At 37.6% G+C, this 15,575-nt stretch overlaps 1 protein-coding gene across 4 annotated transcripts in view; it reads left to right on the top strand.

The window, feature by feature from the left end:
- LOC149285585 (protocadherin Fat 1-like) overlaps nt 1-2,938 on the top strand; it is a 92,533-nt gene extending 89,595 nt beyond the window's left edge. For 3 of the 4 annotated variants that reach the window (XM_089495149.1, XM_089495148.1, XM_089495146.1), the window contains 2 exons: nt 587-622; nt 2,307-2,938. In XM_089495149.1, coding sequence (XP_089351275.1) covers nt 587-622; nt 2,307-2,938 — 668 coding nt within the window. The remainder of the gene's footprint in view (nt 1-586; nt 623-2,306) is intronic. The other variant, XM_089495150.1, reaches the window with a different exon arrangement.
- The last annotated feature ends 12,637 nt before the right edge of the window (nt 2,939-15,575 follow it).

Here is a 15,575-nt window from a genome sequence, read left to right as displayed (position 1 = left end):
CTTGGCACCTGCCCAGCATGTCATACATCCGAGGCAATGAAAGCGGAGATCAATGCAAGACATGTTTGCTGTGCTTTACTTTGATATTCCGTGTATGTGTGATTTTTTTATTTCTTCGTTTAGGCATTTATTTAATATGTACAAAATAAAGTATGCCGTTATTACATTTATCACTATTGGGTTTGGCATGCTTATACATGCCATTAAAAAAAGAAAAGAAAAGAAAAAAAAGGCGCTCTACAATTTGTCAAACCATGAAAAAAAATATGTACACAACTTCAAATGTTTTTTAAACATTTAAAAAAAAACCTTCCCATATGATAAGAGGATTTATTCTTTGGACTTTCATATTGTTTGTTATATTTCTGTCTATCTCATCAGTTGCGACATTAAAATACTCTGTAACTGAGTTAGTTACCTTGTAGACACCCAAAAGTTCTGGTTTAACAAAAATTGGAGTTACGGGCTGCCTCTATCTGTTCTACCATATTTTTTAAAAATATGCAAGGTGAGATATATGTTGGCTAAACTGATTTTCTAATGTAATGATTTTTTTCCTCCATTTTTTTCTACTTTGCCTTCAAAGATTCTTTTGCAGTTCCTGATGTCAGGAATTCACGAGGTGACTTCTGCATGTTGTTATTAAATGATACTAATAGCTTTGCTTTTGTTTTGCTCTGTTTAACCCACGATTGAAATACATGTGTACATGTAATTGTACTTGCAGCATTTGTGGCATCAGTCTTTGTGTTCAACTCACCAGCATTCCACCAACAAGAAAGCGCACACTTTGGTGTATGGTAAAAGAATAGATTCAACCAGGAATTAGGAAGAATTGGAATGTAGAAATTATAAAAAATTTACAATCTGAATGTAAAAGAGCTTTTGGTGATAGACTTTGGAATGCAGAATTATTAGATCCGGACAATTCTACTTTTATATGAATCCTGTTTTTGATTCATTTACTACTTTTTGATTTATAAATGTTCCTGAACAAGCCAGAATAAGCTTGCAATGAGATAGTAGCATTATTCAAGTTGTGATTGTAAATACATTATTGACATCTCTACAGCTTAACGTGGGAGAGAAACTTCTTTAGCTCTCATGTCTTTATGTGGACAGGGTCAGAAAATTCTCATTACTGGACTTGTTTCAACAGCATAGATTTTATTTTGGGCATTACACACCAGCTGCCTGCTTGTAGCTCCTGGCAAATGACTATGCGTGCCTAAATTTGAACAGACTGAATCCCTAATTATTGCTGTTATTTACAAGTATCCTTTATGCCTGTCTATTCATTTGTTCACCAAACACCACATCTGCTCTGTTATTGCTTTTGCGATGTCAGTTCTACACGTGTGGCTTTTTTCATCTACTGTAGCTCTTCACTTTTTATTGTGCATTGCCTATTTTTCGGACTGCATAATGGCCTCTCACATTTTTTTCCCTATGGCAGAGACGTTCATGTTGAGTCTGTACATCCTGTTTCATTTTAAGATATATATGTGTGTGTGTGTGTGTGTGTGTGTGTATATATATATATATATATATATATATATATATATACATATATACTCACAAAGTCCATTGCACACCATTCCAAATATTCCAAGCCTGGTGCTAGTAACCAGCAGTTTCCATACAAAGCACTCTCAAAGGATTCAAACAAAGTCTATAAACATATATATATATGTGTGTGTGTGTGTAAAGTCGACTGCATAATGGTGGCATAATGGCCACATCTTAGTAGTCTATTCATTTAGCCACCAAAATTTGAACTGCCATGTTAACCTACATGGTGACACAGATCTCCAGTCTTTGATTGAGAGACAGTGATGGATCAGGGCTGCTCTTAATGTATCATTCAATACCATTTTACATAATATTTTGTGAAGACAACATAGCTCATAAGACAAGTTGATGCTAAAAGCAGATGACCTGACAAAAATCTGAGCCGAGCGACTTCATTTACATCCTTCTGGAGGAAATATATGCTTTTAATTGATAAACCATAAACATGGTTTTGTGCTTTGTGTAGAAGTGGTAATTGAAGATGGATCTGGAAAATGCGTTCTCTCATGCATATCACATCACTTTCACTGAAGGAGCATACGTACCCAATGTGCAGCTTATTAGCATATCACAGCAATGTTGAAAGTAATACGAATGTCAACAAATGCTTTGCATGAGGTGTTCTAAATCGTATATATGTGTGTCCTTAATCATGTATGATATGACTAACATGTTAATGTTTTCCATTCACATCATTTATTTCTTAATGTTTGCATTATCCTTGCTATTTACAGGTTATCACTGGGATACTTCAGACTGGATGCCTCCTGTCCAATTGCCAGGTATTCAGGAATATCCTCATTATGAAGTTGCTGAAGAAACCGCACCTCTCTACACAGACCCTGCTTCCATTGAAACAGATTACTACCCAGGAGGCTACGACATAGAAACTGACTTCCCACCTCCACCAGAAGACTACCCATTACCAGATGAGCTTCCACCACTGCCACCAGAGTATACAGAACAGTTTGATACAATGCAAGCACCAAGAGAAATGCCTAGTGTGGGCAGCTTGGGTTCATCAACAAAAAGTAATCAGAGATATAACCTGAATAAGTACCTTCCTCATCACCAATATTCAGCAAGTATGGCAGAACCTCAAAACGCTACCAGTGGAGATGGCAATAGTTATAGAGATCCTTATGCTGCTTCTTACATGTTAGGGTATAACAGAGACTTCGAAGTCCCCATGGTGGACAACATGTCCATGTCTGGATACACTTCTGCAGCTTCATGCACTGATGTGTCTGCATGCTGTGAGATGGAGTCAGAGGCCATGATAAGTGACTATGAGAGTGGAGATGATGGTCACTTTGAAGATGTGACAATACCTTCTCTGGATCCCCAGCACCACACCGAAGTCTGACACCATAAAAAGTGCCTGGACATTGCTCAAGTTTTAAACGTAATAATTTCTCACATTTCAATATATATTTGTTTTTGTTCTTCTGTTTCATATGTACCATTGCTTTTATGCTTTTTTTATGTGGCAAGTGATATCAGGCATGGTTGCCTCTGGCCATGATGTTTTAAAACATATGTGCCAATGCCATTCCCAGAATTATGAAGACAAATAAACCATTTGGATAGGCTGCTTCCACTCCATTTTTTAAAATGTCTTTTTCTGTCTACTTTTTTTAAATATATATTTTTTTTAGGAAAAAAATACCACTACAACATAGTAGCATGTAATGTGTATTTATAAAGTTTCAAATATAATTTTAACCTTTTGTTCCACCTGTAAATGCAATGTACAGTTTTGATTTAAATAGCATTAGTTAGATTTTGTAGATATTTTTGGAATTCTTTTCCTTTTTATCATTAGCAGTTTTAAGGTTTCTCTTTTGTGCCAGGAAGCAGATCTTTTTTCGATTTCCGCGGCTTCACAGTATCTCTTTAATTCCATTGAGGTTTTACCTTCTGGGCTGTATTTCCAACAACATTGTTATTTCCAAGTAAATTGACAGTAACAACTGTGAATTAACAACTCTTACTCTGATGCAATTTGGGACTGGAAAAAAATCTAAATTGAGATTGTAGATTTCAAAGATTTGCCCTAGTTGGAAAGTATAATGGGGACCCCTGCATACGTGTTTAGAACCAAAATCACCATAACATGGTTTTTTATGGTGTCTGTATATTTGTGATGCCATGGTCTTGTAAAGGTTTTTACTGAAAACTACCATTAGCCAGTCTTTCTTACTGACAATAAATTATTTTAAAAAATGTGTTTGTATCATTTGTGGAGTTTCTACATCAACAAAAGTCATTTCTTTAAAACATCTAGTGGCCTGTTCACCAAGCAATGCACGGCTTATACACAAAATGCCAATACAGCTTTTTATTGAGTGGTTTGAGACTTCCTCAGATTTCAGATGTACACACATTCATGCCACTTGAGGTAATGTGGAATGGAGACAACCTGATATATCAGGTTTGTATATATATTAGATAGCAGAGCCACTATGTGGCAGCACACAACTGCAGGTTGCAGAGAAAATATGATCTATAATTATAATTCATGCCAGTTAATTACATCAAATCACTTAAAGTATATTAAAAAATAAAAATGCAGCTTCTCCCAATATCGAAGGCCTAGTTTACAAGAGATTTCTATTCTCTGTCCTATAAGTAATGCAAAAAGCTGTGACAATACAATTATTAATATATATATATATATATATATATATAATGTGTGTATATATACATATATACGGGAATAATGATTTTACCAATTAATGAGACTTTAGGATGAAAATATTGGGGGAAGTGGTTCTTCATTGGTTTTTTTTTTCATCATTTTGATGGTTATGCTTTGATATTCCAATTTCTGTTACATATAATTTTTTTTGTACTTTAAAGTGTGTTTATTTTTCTCTACTGAGTATCTTGTAGGACATGATGCTTCTAGCAGTAGTCTATTTATTTAAAAGCAGGAACAGATTAGGTGCAAATAATTCTGAATAAGATAAAAAAAAAGGCAAGAATGCCAAAATAAACACATGAACCAGACTACCCGAACAATCTCTATACATTGGTGTACAGAAAACTACATACAAAGACAGTGTTGGGTTTGAAGCGTCTTGAAGACCTAGCTGTATCTACTTATTCTAGCCCTATGGTTATTTAGGGTATAGCAAACTGCTTCTGCTTTAGAACAGTCTACAGGAAAAAAAATGTCTCCTTGACTCAGTGAACAGATCACACAGGTAGCAGCAAACATTTTATTAATATTGGGTCTTCACAAATGTTTGAGGTTATATGTGGAATCCAAGAAGATGCCAAATCCAAGAAGATGCCAAAAATTGTTACATTGTGTTAATTGCATCACAAATAATGTATTTACCAAAGTACCGTATTTGCTCGATTATAAGATGACCCCACAAAATTTTAATATGAATTAGGAAAAAAGCCTTACTACTGAACACTACCCTATAGGAAAAAAGTTTTACAAGTAAATATTAATTCGCATGTAAACTATTTTTCATATTTAATAAAAACTAAGTATTTTCTTGTTATTGAGCTACGTGCATTTATACTATTTACCCCTAGACGAAGGTCTGGAATCCCCTTTTTCCAAATATACCCCATTTCTGACATCAGACGCCATGCCTCAATGATTGTCAGTTGAATTAAGATGGTTTAGAATGATAAATAGACTGTAAGCTTGTTTGAGCCGGGCCCTCCTCACCTGTTGTCTCTGTTAGTCAATTTGTTACGTTACATACTACTTTATATGTCCTGTCTACCCTTTGCACAGCGTTACAGAATTTGATGGCGCTATATAAAACAATAAATAATAATAATAATACAGAATTTTCGATCTACACCAATAGTCACAGGTAAGTGCTGCTATACCATCTACAATCTCTAGGTGGCAGTTTAAGACTATAGTACAACTACAAAGCCCTATTGAAGGTGGGTTTGAGGTAGGAAGGATTTGCTCTATTATAAAACGACCCTGATTATAAGACGATCCCACAAAATTTGAATATTAATTTAGGACAAAAAGAAAAAGCCTCAATATAAGAATATCCTATATGAAAAAAGTTTTACTAGTGAATATACATTTTTTTTTTTTTTTTTTTTTGCCACTCTGCCCCAGTTATGCTCATCTGCCCCCGAGATATGCCTTATACGCCACTTTGCCCCCCCCAGAAAAGCCTTATACCCCCTATATGTCACTCTGCCTCCCTAATAAGCCACTCTGCCCCAGATATGCCTTTTAACCCCTATTTGCTACTCTGCCCCCCCAGATATGCCTTATACACCCATAAATTCCACTCTGCCTCCCTGACATGCATTTTAACCCCCTATATTCCCCTCTGCCTCCAGAAAACCATTGACCCCCGCATGCCACTCTTACACACCCGGCGCATCCCTTTACTTGTGACCCATGCTTCAGACTCCCTGGTGTCTAGTGGGGCAGCCAGTGGAAGTCTGTGTGATGCAGACCCATACCTCCCAACATTTCAAAATGTGAAAGAGGGACACTTTTTTTTTTTATCGCTCTCGTGCAACCAGGGGAGGGCTGGCAGCCTACAGCCTGGGGGGTCAAGTCTAGTCAAGTGGCCCATTGCGCCACCGAATCAGCCCACCATCCATGCCCATCTTTTCCTGATTTTCTATTGCATATTGATGTAATGTGATGGGATTGGAAGTAATCAGTACACTAAAAAAAGTCATCATACATGGGACACCTGAAACCACAATTTCGTGCCACTAATCCTTTTCAATAAAATATGCAGATTGAAATATAGTAAATAACACAAAACCTTTACTTTTCCTCTCACTGATTTCTGGGCCTAGCATTCTTGTCCTCTGAAGTGATTACAAATTCAGGGGGGTGTTTTATCTCTGGATAAGTAAAAAAAGAAATAGTTCTATTTATTCTTATAGAAAGTGCCAGAAAACAGATAACCAAATACATACCAGGACAGGCTCTGCCACACCGACACCCAAACACACACACACCAGGACAGGCTCTGCCACACCAGCACCCAAACACACACCAGGACAGGCTCTGCCACACTGACAACTAAACACACACACCAGGACAGGCTCTGTTACACAAACACCCAAACACACACCAGGACAGGCTCTGCCACACCGATACCCAAACACATACACATACACATACACATACCAGGACAGGCTCTGCCACACCGATACCCAAACACATACACACCAGGACAGGCTCTACCACACAAAAACACGCACCAAAACATACTCTGCCATACCGACTCCCACATCTGGGCAGGTTAAGCTACAACAAATAAAAATGTATTTGCCTCACTGCTTTGTCATTAACCCCCTTTTGTGTTTTGCCCGCTTGTGAATCTCTCCCAGCCAGCCCCTCCCTTTAGTTTTGATTTATCATGTAATGGCCCCAGCATTTGCTCTTAAAAAAACCTTGTCTTCTAATCAAGCAAATACGGTATATAGTAAAAACTTTACTTTTAATTTAACACTAAAACTGCAGCATAGGAGCATGTACTGGAAATAGTATATCCTCACATAGTCCCTACCCTGCCTGCCTTAACAGTAATGAGATCAGATACAGTTTCAAGCATAGTAATGAAGCTATCATGAATTCTAGAGCGTTTTTTTATTCCTAATTTAAGTATTGTGCCTCTTTGTAAAATGTAAAAATATGTAAAAATAACAAACACCTCGACGCGTGTTTTGCTGGCTTCATCGGGGGAACCCGCATTTCTGTATTGAGGAAATTTAAAAAACCCACGATCTTTGATGATTGGTCCAGCTCTTATTGTGCTCTTCCTACCACATACACATGGCGGGTGCCATCTACAATACAAATGTATTTAGTATTTTACATTATCTTACAGGTAAAGGAAAGTTCTGTATACCATATTTGCTCAAATGTAAGACAAGGGGTTTTTTTTCCAGAGCAAATGCTCTGAAAAATACCCCTCTTGTTATATTCGAGGTCGTCTCATAATGGGACCTCAAATAGAGGTCTGACTATAAGACTAAGATTCAGATCCCCCACAGCGCTGCAGGGGACCTGGATCCTCCTCTGTGGCAGCCGGTAAACATCTGCACTATGCTTGCAGACAACCTGGCACTTCCGCTGGGGCTTCTATGATGGAGCACATGACCTTGCGAGAGCGCCGGGTACCATTGGAGGTTGTCTTCGCGTATAACGCAGACATCCACCGGTTGCCCCCACTAGAAACCAGGGAGTCTGGACCACAGGGAACAAGTCTTGGGATGCACTGGTATGTCTGGGAGTCAGAGTTGCATATAGGGAAGTATAAGGCATAGTGGTCCCCTGTGTTGACAGAGCCTACATAGCAGGCATACTTCTCAGGTCTCCTACCCCAAAGGCCAGCCCTGCCACTCACGTTGCACACACATTTGCGCAGTACCCAGATTGCACACTATCTTTCTTACTGTCTCTCCCTTTTTTCGCTATTTATCTCTCCCCTCTCTTCCCATCACTTACCTTGCTGTGGTCCTGTGGTGGGAGTTTCTTAAAGAATTCAAGAATCTTTGTTTTATATTAGGTATGGAAACGTAAGCGATCAAAGAGCATTATTATATTCTTACAAGAAACCGCATATTTTAACCCTGAAAGAGCAAAACAAGCTCCCGCACTGAAACATTTAACAAGACACAATAATATCTCAACATCAATAGGCCTCTAACATTGGGTCCTTAAGTAGGTCACTTTATTCTCCGGAGTACACAAATACCCTAAAATGTGTGCATTCAATAAAATTTCAGAATCAATAGCCAAGATATTTACAAAATTAACTTTAATCAAGAAAAAAAATTGTATTGAACCATGCCACTTAAATAATCTGTATGTTCACTGTATGTATCCAAGTGTTTGTAAAAATGTACAATGTACAACTTGTTTATTTCATCAATTTTGGAAAAAATCTATTTTATTAACTGTACATTATTAACAAATAACAATTTGTATAAAATTGGCTGTAGAGATGTTTTGTGACACTGTGAAGCCATGGGTTCATTATAACAAGGGGACAAAATGATTTTTTTTAGAATGGGGGGGAGAATGGGCGGTATTCAGTTTATGTTTTGAATGGATATCCAATTGCTTTCCAAAACATAGTTCCTTGCAACCAAAGAACTTGCCATAGAGCAGGGGTTCTCAAACTGCGGCCCTCCAGCTGCTGCAGGACTACATCTCCCATACTCCTCAGCCAGCCCCTTAGCTGAAGGAGCATTATGGGAGATGTAGTCCTGCAGCAGCTGGAGGGCCGCAGTTTGAGAACCCCTGCCATAGAACATACCGGTAACTGTCTCTACCAGTAGATGCCTGTGTTAGCCTAACATATAGGAACTCATTTGAGATTGGAGACAAATTATGACTCCTTGTGGTCCTAAGCAGGATATTAAATAAATTAACTCTCTGTGTGCCTTCACATTTAATTCAGAATATGGGGTGGAGGTGCAGTGACCTTGTGCCACCTTATAGCGGTAGCTTCAGTTAATGGCAGTTCCTCTACTTTACCTTAACCTAGTGTTGGTTGTGTGGTAATATAAGATAGGATCTTTTGTACAAACCTGCATGTCACCTTAAGGACAACCTAAAATTCTCTAAATGCCCCAAACTTACTAACACTGAACAGGAACATTCTCTAAAACTTACAGACCCCAGGGTAAAAATGTACATATCACATATGATGGAGTTTTGTTATAATCTGATATGAAATAAAAGAACAGACACTCCCTGGATTTTAATCTCCAGGGCCACTTTATATATAAAAATCTATTTCTCTCTCGCGAAAGCAATGCCTTTGCTCATTGACATTTATTGCTCAGTTTCACCAGTTTAATTTTTTTCTGATGCATAGACATCAATAGACTAAGGACATTTGGTGACTGTCACTGCTCAGGAGGGATGGGCTCTTTTGGCCCAGGATGCACAGCCAAGTGCCTTCTCACTCTATATGAGTTTACACCCCAACATGTTCATTAAAAATCCACACATTGCATACACACAACCCTTGCCTTGCCTGGCACCTGGCTCGGCTTCTGCCTACGCACAGTGCGCTCTGCCAAAGTACTATTGTAGGCTAAGTTACATCTGAACATCCATTTTTGTGGTTGGGAGATTTGAATTGTAAACTCGCACAAAATAGGTACATTCCAACAACACAACTGGACAAGACAGAATTTTCTGGTTCATGTATGTATGTTTTGCTCTAGGTTGGAAGGAAATTATAATAGGAGTCCCCATTAAGGAGAAAATTCTTAGTGCCCCTATTAAGGAGAAAATTCTTAGTGCCCTCTGTTCATAAGTTTATAAGTGTCAACTTGGTGACAAAGTGATTACCCCCATTATCCCCACTAGACATGTGAATAAACACGGGTGACTAATTATAGGGAGTGTCAGACATGCGTGTGGGTACCTTAATCCAAAAATATTACTTGGAATTGCATTTGTTTACAATATGTATGATGTATTGGTGCTAGATATATAGCCTATGGGCTGATGGCATTTAACTTATGAATGGATGTAATGATATGCGAAGAGTTGATCAAAACCCCAGATATGATGGCATTCACCCAACTGCTCATCTGAAGCTCATAAATATTATTGCCAGAGCTTTAGTATTAATATTCAGAGGCCATGTCTTATATAGCTCAGTGACTCAGGACTAGATAAAAGCCTGCACTGTAAATGTAACAACAATTTAGGGGGAACATATATCAAAGGATAATTTTGATGCTTTGCTCAACTATGTTGTAGAAGTCAAAATTCTAAATATCAACTGAGAAAGCATTATGGAGAATAGATCTTATGAAACAAACCTTCTCGACTGTCTGCAGTGAGTTAACTCAAAGATAATCACATTTTTAAATAGATCAGTTTTGGAATAAATAATGTCCAGTGCTGAAACTGCACACCACATCTAATTTCACTTGATAACTTGTACAATATGCCTGCAGTCACTCTTATAGGTTTTGTAATTCTTTATGGTTATAGAAGTGCTATTATATAGCTTACCCACCAGATGTCAGCACATGACTGCAGTTGAGACTGGGCATTTTAAAATAGAGGGATACAGACACTATAGAAATATACTTGGTGTTTAAAAACACAATAACATAACCTGATCTGGGGTGTTTTTTAAGAGTTTGGGCCCCTTAGTTGCAGTAAAGCATAACGTTAATGCTACAGCATACAAACATTTTTAAAATAAAGTGTATGCTTCCAACAGTTTGTGTGGCGACGTCCTCCCTGATCCTCCAGTTGGAGAAGATAACCGCAAGTCCTCTATAACCGATTGGAGGATCAAGAGAGGGCATCACCGCTATGTGTGTGTTAAATGGGGGCATAGGGCATTTCTGGAATGCCTTATACCCCTATATGCCACTCTAGCACTTAGGGGGTTAAAAGGCATATTATGGGGCAGAGTGGCATATAGGGAGGTATAAGACATTTCAGGAGGCAGAGTGGCGTTAAGGGGGCATTTAATAGAGCACTCTGCCTCCTGAAATGCCTTATACCTCCCTATATGCCACTCTGCCCCATAATATGCCTTTAAACCCCCTAAATGCCAGAGTGGCATATAAGGGTATAAGGCATTTCTGGAGGCAGAGTGCTCTATACAATGCCTTTTAACTCCCTTAATGGCACTCTGCCTCCTGGAATGCCTTATACCTCCCTATATGCCACTCTTCCCCATAATATGCATTTTAACCCCCTAAATGCCAGAATGGGATGTAGGGGTATAAGGCATTTCTGGAGGCAGAGTGGCACATAGGGGGTCAAAAGGCATACCATGGGGCACAGTGTCATATAGAGGGTTAAAAGGCATATCATGGGCCACAGTGCCATATTGGTGTGGCAAGCCTGGGGGCAGATGTGCGTAACTGGGGGACAGGTTGGAAAATACAAGGAAATAAAAACGAAAAAAATATTTTTCTCAATCATAGCTTTTATTTAAAAAAATTGTTTACATGAATTAACATTTACTGGTAAAACTTTTTTCCTATAGGGTCGTCTTATATTCAGGCTTTTTCTTTTTTTCCTAAGTTAATATTCAGATTTTGGGTGGTCGTCTTATAATCGAGCTAATACGGTATTATTCTTCTAAATACCCTTCTTAGTTGCATAAATGTACAGAGGCTGTTTACCTGTAACATTTTCACTTAAAAACTAAATGGTTAAACATTTATGTGTAGATCATGACATCTTGACTTGGAATATCCTCAACTTTGAAAAATTTAGGAATACTCAATGTCTAATGTCCATTTTCTCTCACCTTTATTCTAAGCTATACACGTTCAAAAGCATTTACCAATCCCATTCATTATTTTTGGTATCACTCCATATACTTCCATATATAATCCAAATTTCACATCTTTGTACAGACCTCAAAGGTATTCTGCTAGTAACCTTCCTCTAAGCCCTTTTATTGATCTTAATCTTCTGCAACCAATACTTTTTGCTAATCAAAAAAACCCACTGCTCCTCAAAAAGGACTTTCCCATACTGCTATTTTTTTTGAAGCCTTACAGCATTTTCAAATTTTCAGTCCTGTAGAACTACTACTGTATTAAGTAACAAATTCATAAAGCCCCATGACTTCCCGTTTTCTTCACATTGCACTGAAAATGTAACGTTTTATGAGGACAGTTGATAGAATTAATTAGGTATCTTGGTATATGTTCTAGAGTGGTCATACATCTCTATTCCATTAAAGTTTCTTTTACTATGTGTGACGTTTGAACATTCATGAAGACAGCCAGCTAAACATAACCTCCTTCCTTTGTCTCCACACCAGCCATTTCTTGTTACATTTCACCTCTGCATCTAAAATATATTGGATATCTTTTTTCATCAAGTGAGCAGTTTTCACCTCTGCCTGTGCCAGATCGGATTTGCCTTTCTTGTTTCATCTTACACAGATACCCATAATCCTCCTTCTGATTCTGCTTATATTTTTTAGATGCCATTCTCTGTCCTTTACAGTCATAATTATTTCTGAGGAAATTCAATATAAAAGGGGATATTGATGCTCATGCTATACCTAATCGTCAAAATATTATATTCATGGGTATAGGTAGAACTGCAAATTAAAATAATAGAATATTTAGCAATATTCTAAGAGACTGTTTTTTGGGACAGTGCATATTTCTCAAGCGTTTCGCCATTATTTCTTACATTTTTCTTCTTCTTTTATTATAGATATGTCTTTTATGTGGTTTTTTTTGTAAAAAAAGTTTTAATATATTTTATCAAAGCACACACTTATTTTCTATCTGTAAATGGAAAGCTACAGATCACACACTGTCTGATTGACGTAATTCACCTCACAGTATGACACCAAAATAGCGAGTGCTGACCTGTATGTATAATGCATCATACAATAGAATATATTAATGTATTAAGCACTAATGAGTTTAATTGAATAACATTTTCCTGTTCACCTAGTTACACTTACAATATGCTTAATAGATTCGCTATACATATCTGCATAATAGATAAACAGGCAACAACTGGTTCATGGACAAGTGCTATTCATAAACCAATGTGGTTTTAATTCAAAGTCATGGTCCTAATGCAACATTATTGCACTAATTTACAGAAAGGTATTAAAACGTCACACCATATATACCATAAACCTAGAAAATGATACATTAACAATAGCTTACTCTTTATAGTAGTAAGTCTTGTCTAAAGAGCCTTTGTCCACATAAAGTACACTGTATGAACAATAACCTGTTATGAATTATCTGTATGTACGGTTTTGGTAGTTATGGTAGTTATGTATAAAAAGATATTATAGTGCATCTTGAAAAGTGATGTTATCACCATAGCATAGTTATGGTTAATGGGGTGTTTAGGGTTAATTTAGGGGCAGTTATGGTTGATAGGGTCTTTAGGGTTACTTTAGGGGCAGTTATGGTTAATGGGGTGTTTAGGGTTAATTTAAGGGCATTTATGGTTGATGGGGTCTTTAGGGTTAATTTAGGGGTAGTTATGGTTAATAGGGTCTTTAGGGTTAATTTAGGGGCAGTTATGGTTATTGGGGTCTTTAGGGTTAATTTAATGCTGAGGACTGGGAGTTAATTTAATTAATTTAATAAGGGTAACTTAAGGTGCAGTTAGAGGTCAAGTGGTGTAAACTAAGGGGAATCTAAATCCTGGGGGCAGTGAAGAATAATCCTGTCTTTATTTATAAAAGTATTGTGTCAGTGTGCTGCAAACTAGTCTGCAAATCTATGAGGGCACTATGGCATATCTGGGAGGTATAAGGCATATCTGGGGGGTATAAGGCATATCAGGGGTTATAAGGCATACCTGGGGAGGACAGAGTGGCATATCTGGGGGTATAAGGCATACTGGGGTATAAGGCATATCAGGGGGCACAGTGGCATATCAGGAGGGTATAAGGCATATAGGGTATATAAGGCATATGTGGGGAGGGCAGAGTGGCATATCTGGGGTATATAAGGCATATGTGGGGAGGGCAGAGTGTCATATCTGGGGGTATGTGGCATATCCTTGATGTGTGTTGCTTTTGGAGGCTCAAAAGGTTCATACACATTGTGAGTGTAACCATTGAAGTTTTGTCCTGAAGTTCCTAAGTGTTTTTGCTTTATTACACTATATTTTTTCCGTATCTGCTTCTTGTTTGAGCAATTAAGATCGCGAGTTACAAGCGCCCCTAGACAGAAGTCTTGCTTGTTCCATATTTTCAACATTCCGTGGAGGATGTTTATAGGGTTGCTGCTGTAAAATCCGATCAGAGTTAAGGGAAGTATTTATCTTTCCGTTTTACTGTCTACTTATTCTATACCTTTTGGCACGCGGTTTTTTTCTGTCTAGGCAGTGTGGCAAGCCTGGGCTCAAATGTACATAAGTGGGGGGGCAGGTTGGGAAATAAAAACAAGAAATGCATTTTTATCAAAGTTTTTTATTCTGCTGTTTGTTTTTAAAATCCTGTTTGTTTACTAAATTATTTTAAATAAATAAAAAATTTAAAAATTTTTTTATCTGATTAATAATAAAAAATAATCGTCCAACTAATCGATTATGAAAATAATCTTTAGTTGCAGCCCTAATGATATTTATTATACATAGAATAACATAGTGTTAACAGTTAACAGTGAAATTGGGGGATCCTCAAATATATACACCAGGCACCATTCACTGATCCATGGCATATCATTTGCTGGAAAGGGTCCCACTTTTATATAATTTTGTAATACATAAAAGTCTATGGAATTGTCTTCATGCTAGAAAAATAGTATTACTGTTCTCCATATTGTGTCAACATCCCAACATCCTAGGTTCAAGGAAAACGTTAGCTTTCTTTAGCTGCACTGGAACATTCTACGTGACACCATTTAGATTTAAAGTTCATGTCATACAAGCCTTCATCACACCATTAACCCTTTCACATCACAATTCTCTTCCGGGCACTACAGTTATTATGATATTCTAATTACATAGCAGAGAACATTCAATACTTTGCCTTAGATAGTATATTTTGATAATGTTGTTGCTTGCTGGTCTCTGTTGGTATCTGATCCTAACATACAGAGAAATCAGCTAAATTAAATTAATAGTGAAATAAATTATTAATTTGAGGGATAATTAAAGTCGTGTGTGGTAAGATGTGTATTAAAATGTAGTCTCTGTACGTGCCACTAGGCGGCGCCGGTGCTCCTTTAGAAATTGTTTGCAGTGTATCTGGCGTAACGCTAGATGTCATCCGTATCTTGCAGCTGTGCAGTTTGCAAGGGAGGAGATGCGCTAGGATGCTATAAAAGTGTCTTCTTTGACACATGCACATGCAAAGTAAAAACTTAACAGCCAAGGAAGGCATGGCTTCTTCAAAAATATCATGTATGCACTTCCCCCCGTCCCTCTTAAATAGGACAAGGACGGGGTGGAAGCATGATATGAACTAAAGTTGTTTTGCCTTGTGGAACATCAAATAGAAGTAGCTCAAGAAATTAGAAATAACCTGGAATTGGAGCATCATCGGAAA

The sequence above is a fragment of the Sceloporus occidentalis genome, unplaced genomic scaffold (genome assembly GCF_023333645.1).
Source record: "Sceloporus occidentalis isolate IW3139 unplaced genomic scaffold, rSceOcc1.0.p SCAF_77, whole genome shotgun sequence".
NCBI lineage: Eukaryota > Metazoa > Chordata > Lepidosauria > Squamata > Phrynosomatidae > Sceloporus > Sceloporus occidentalis.
Note: the sequence above shows the minus strand (reverse complement) of the source record. Positions and strands in the feature narration are given on the sequence as shown.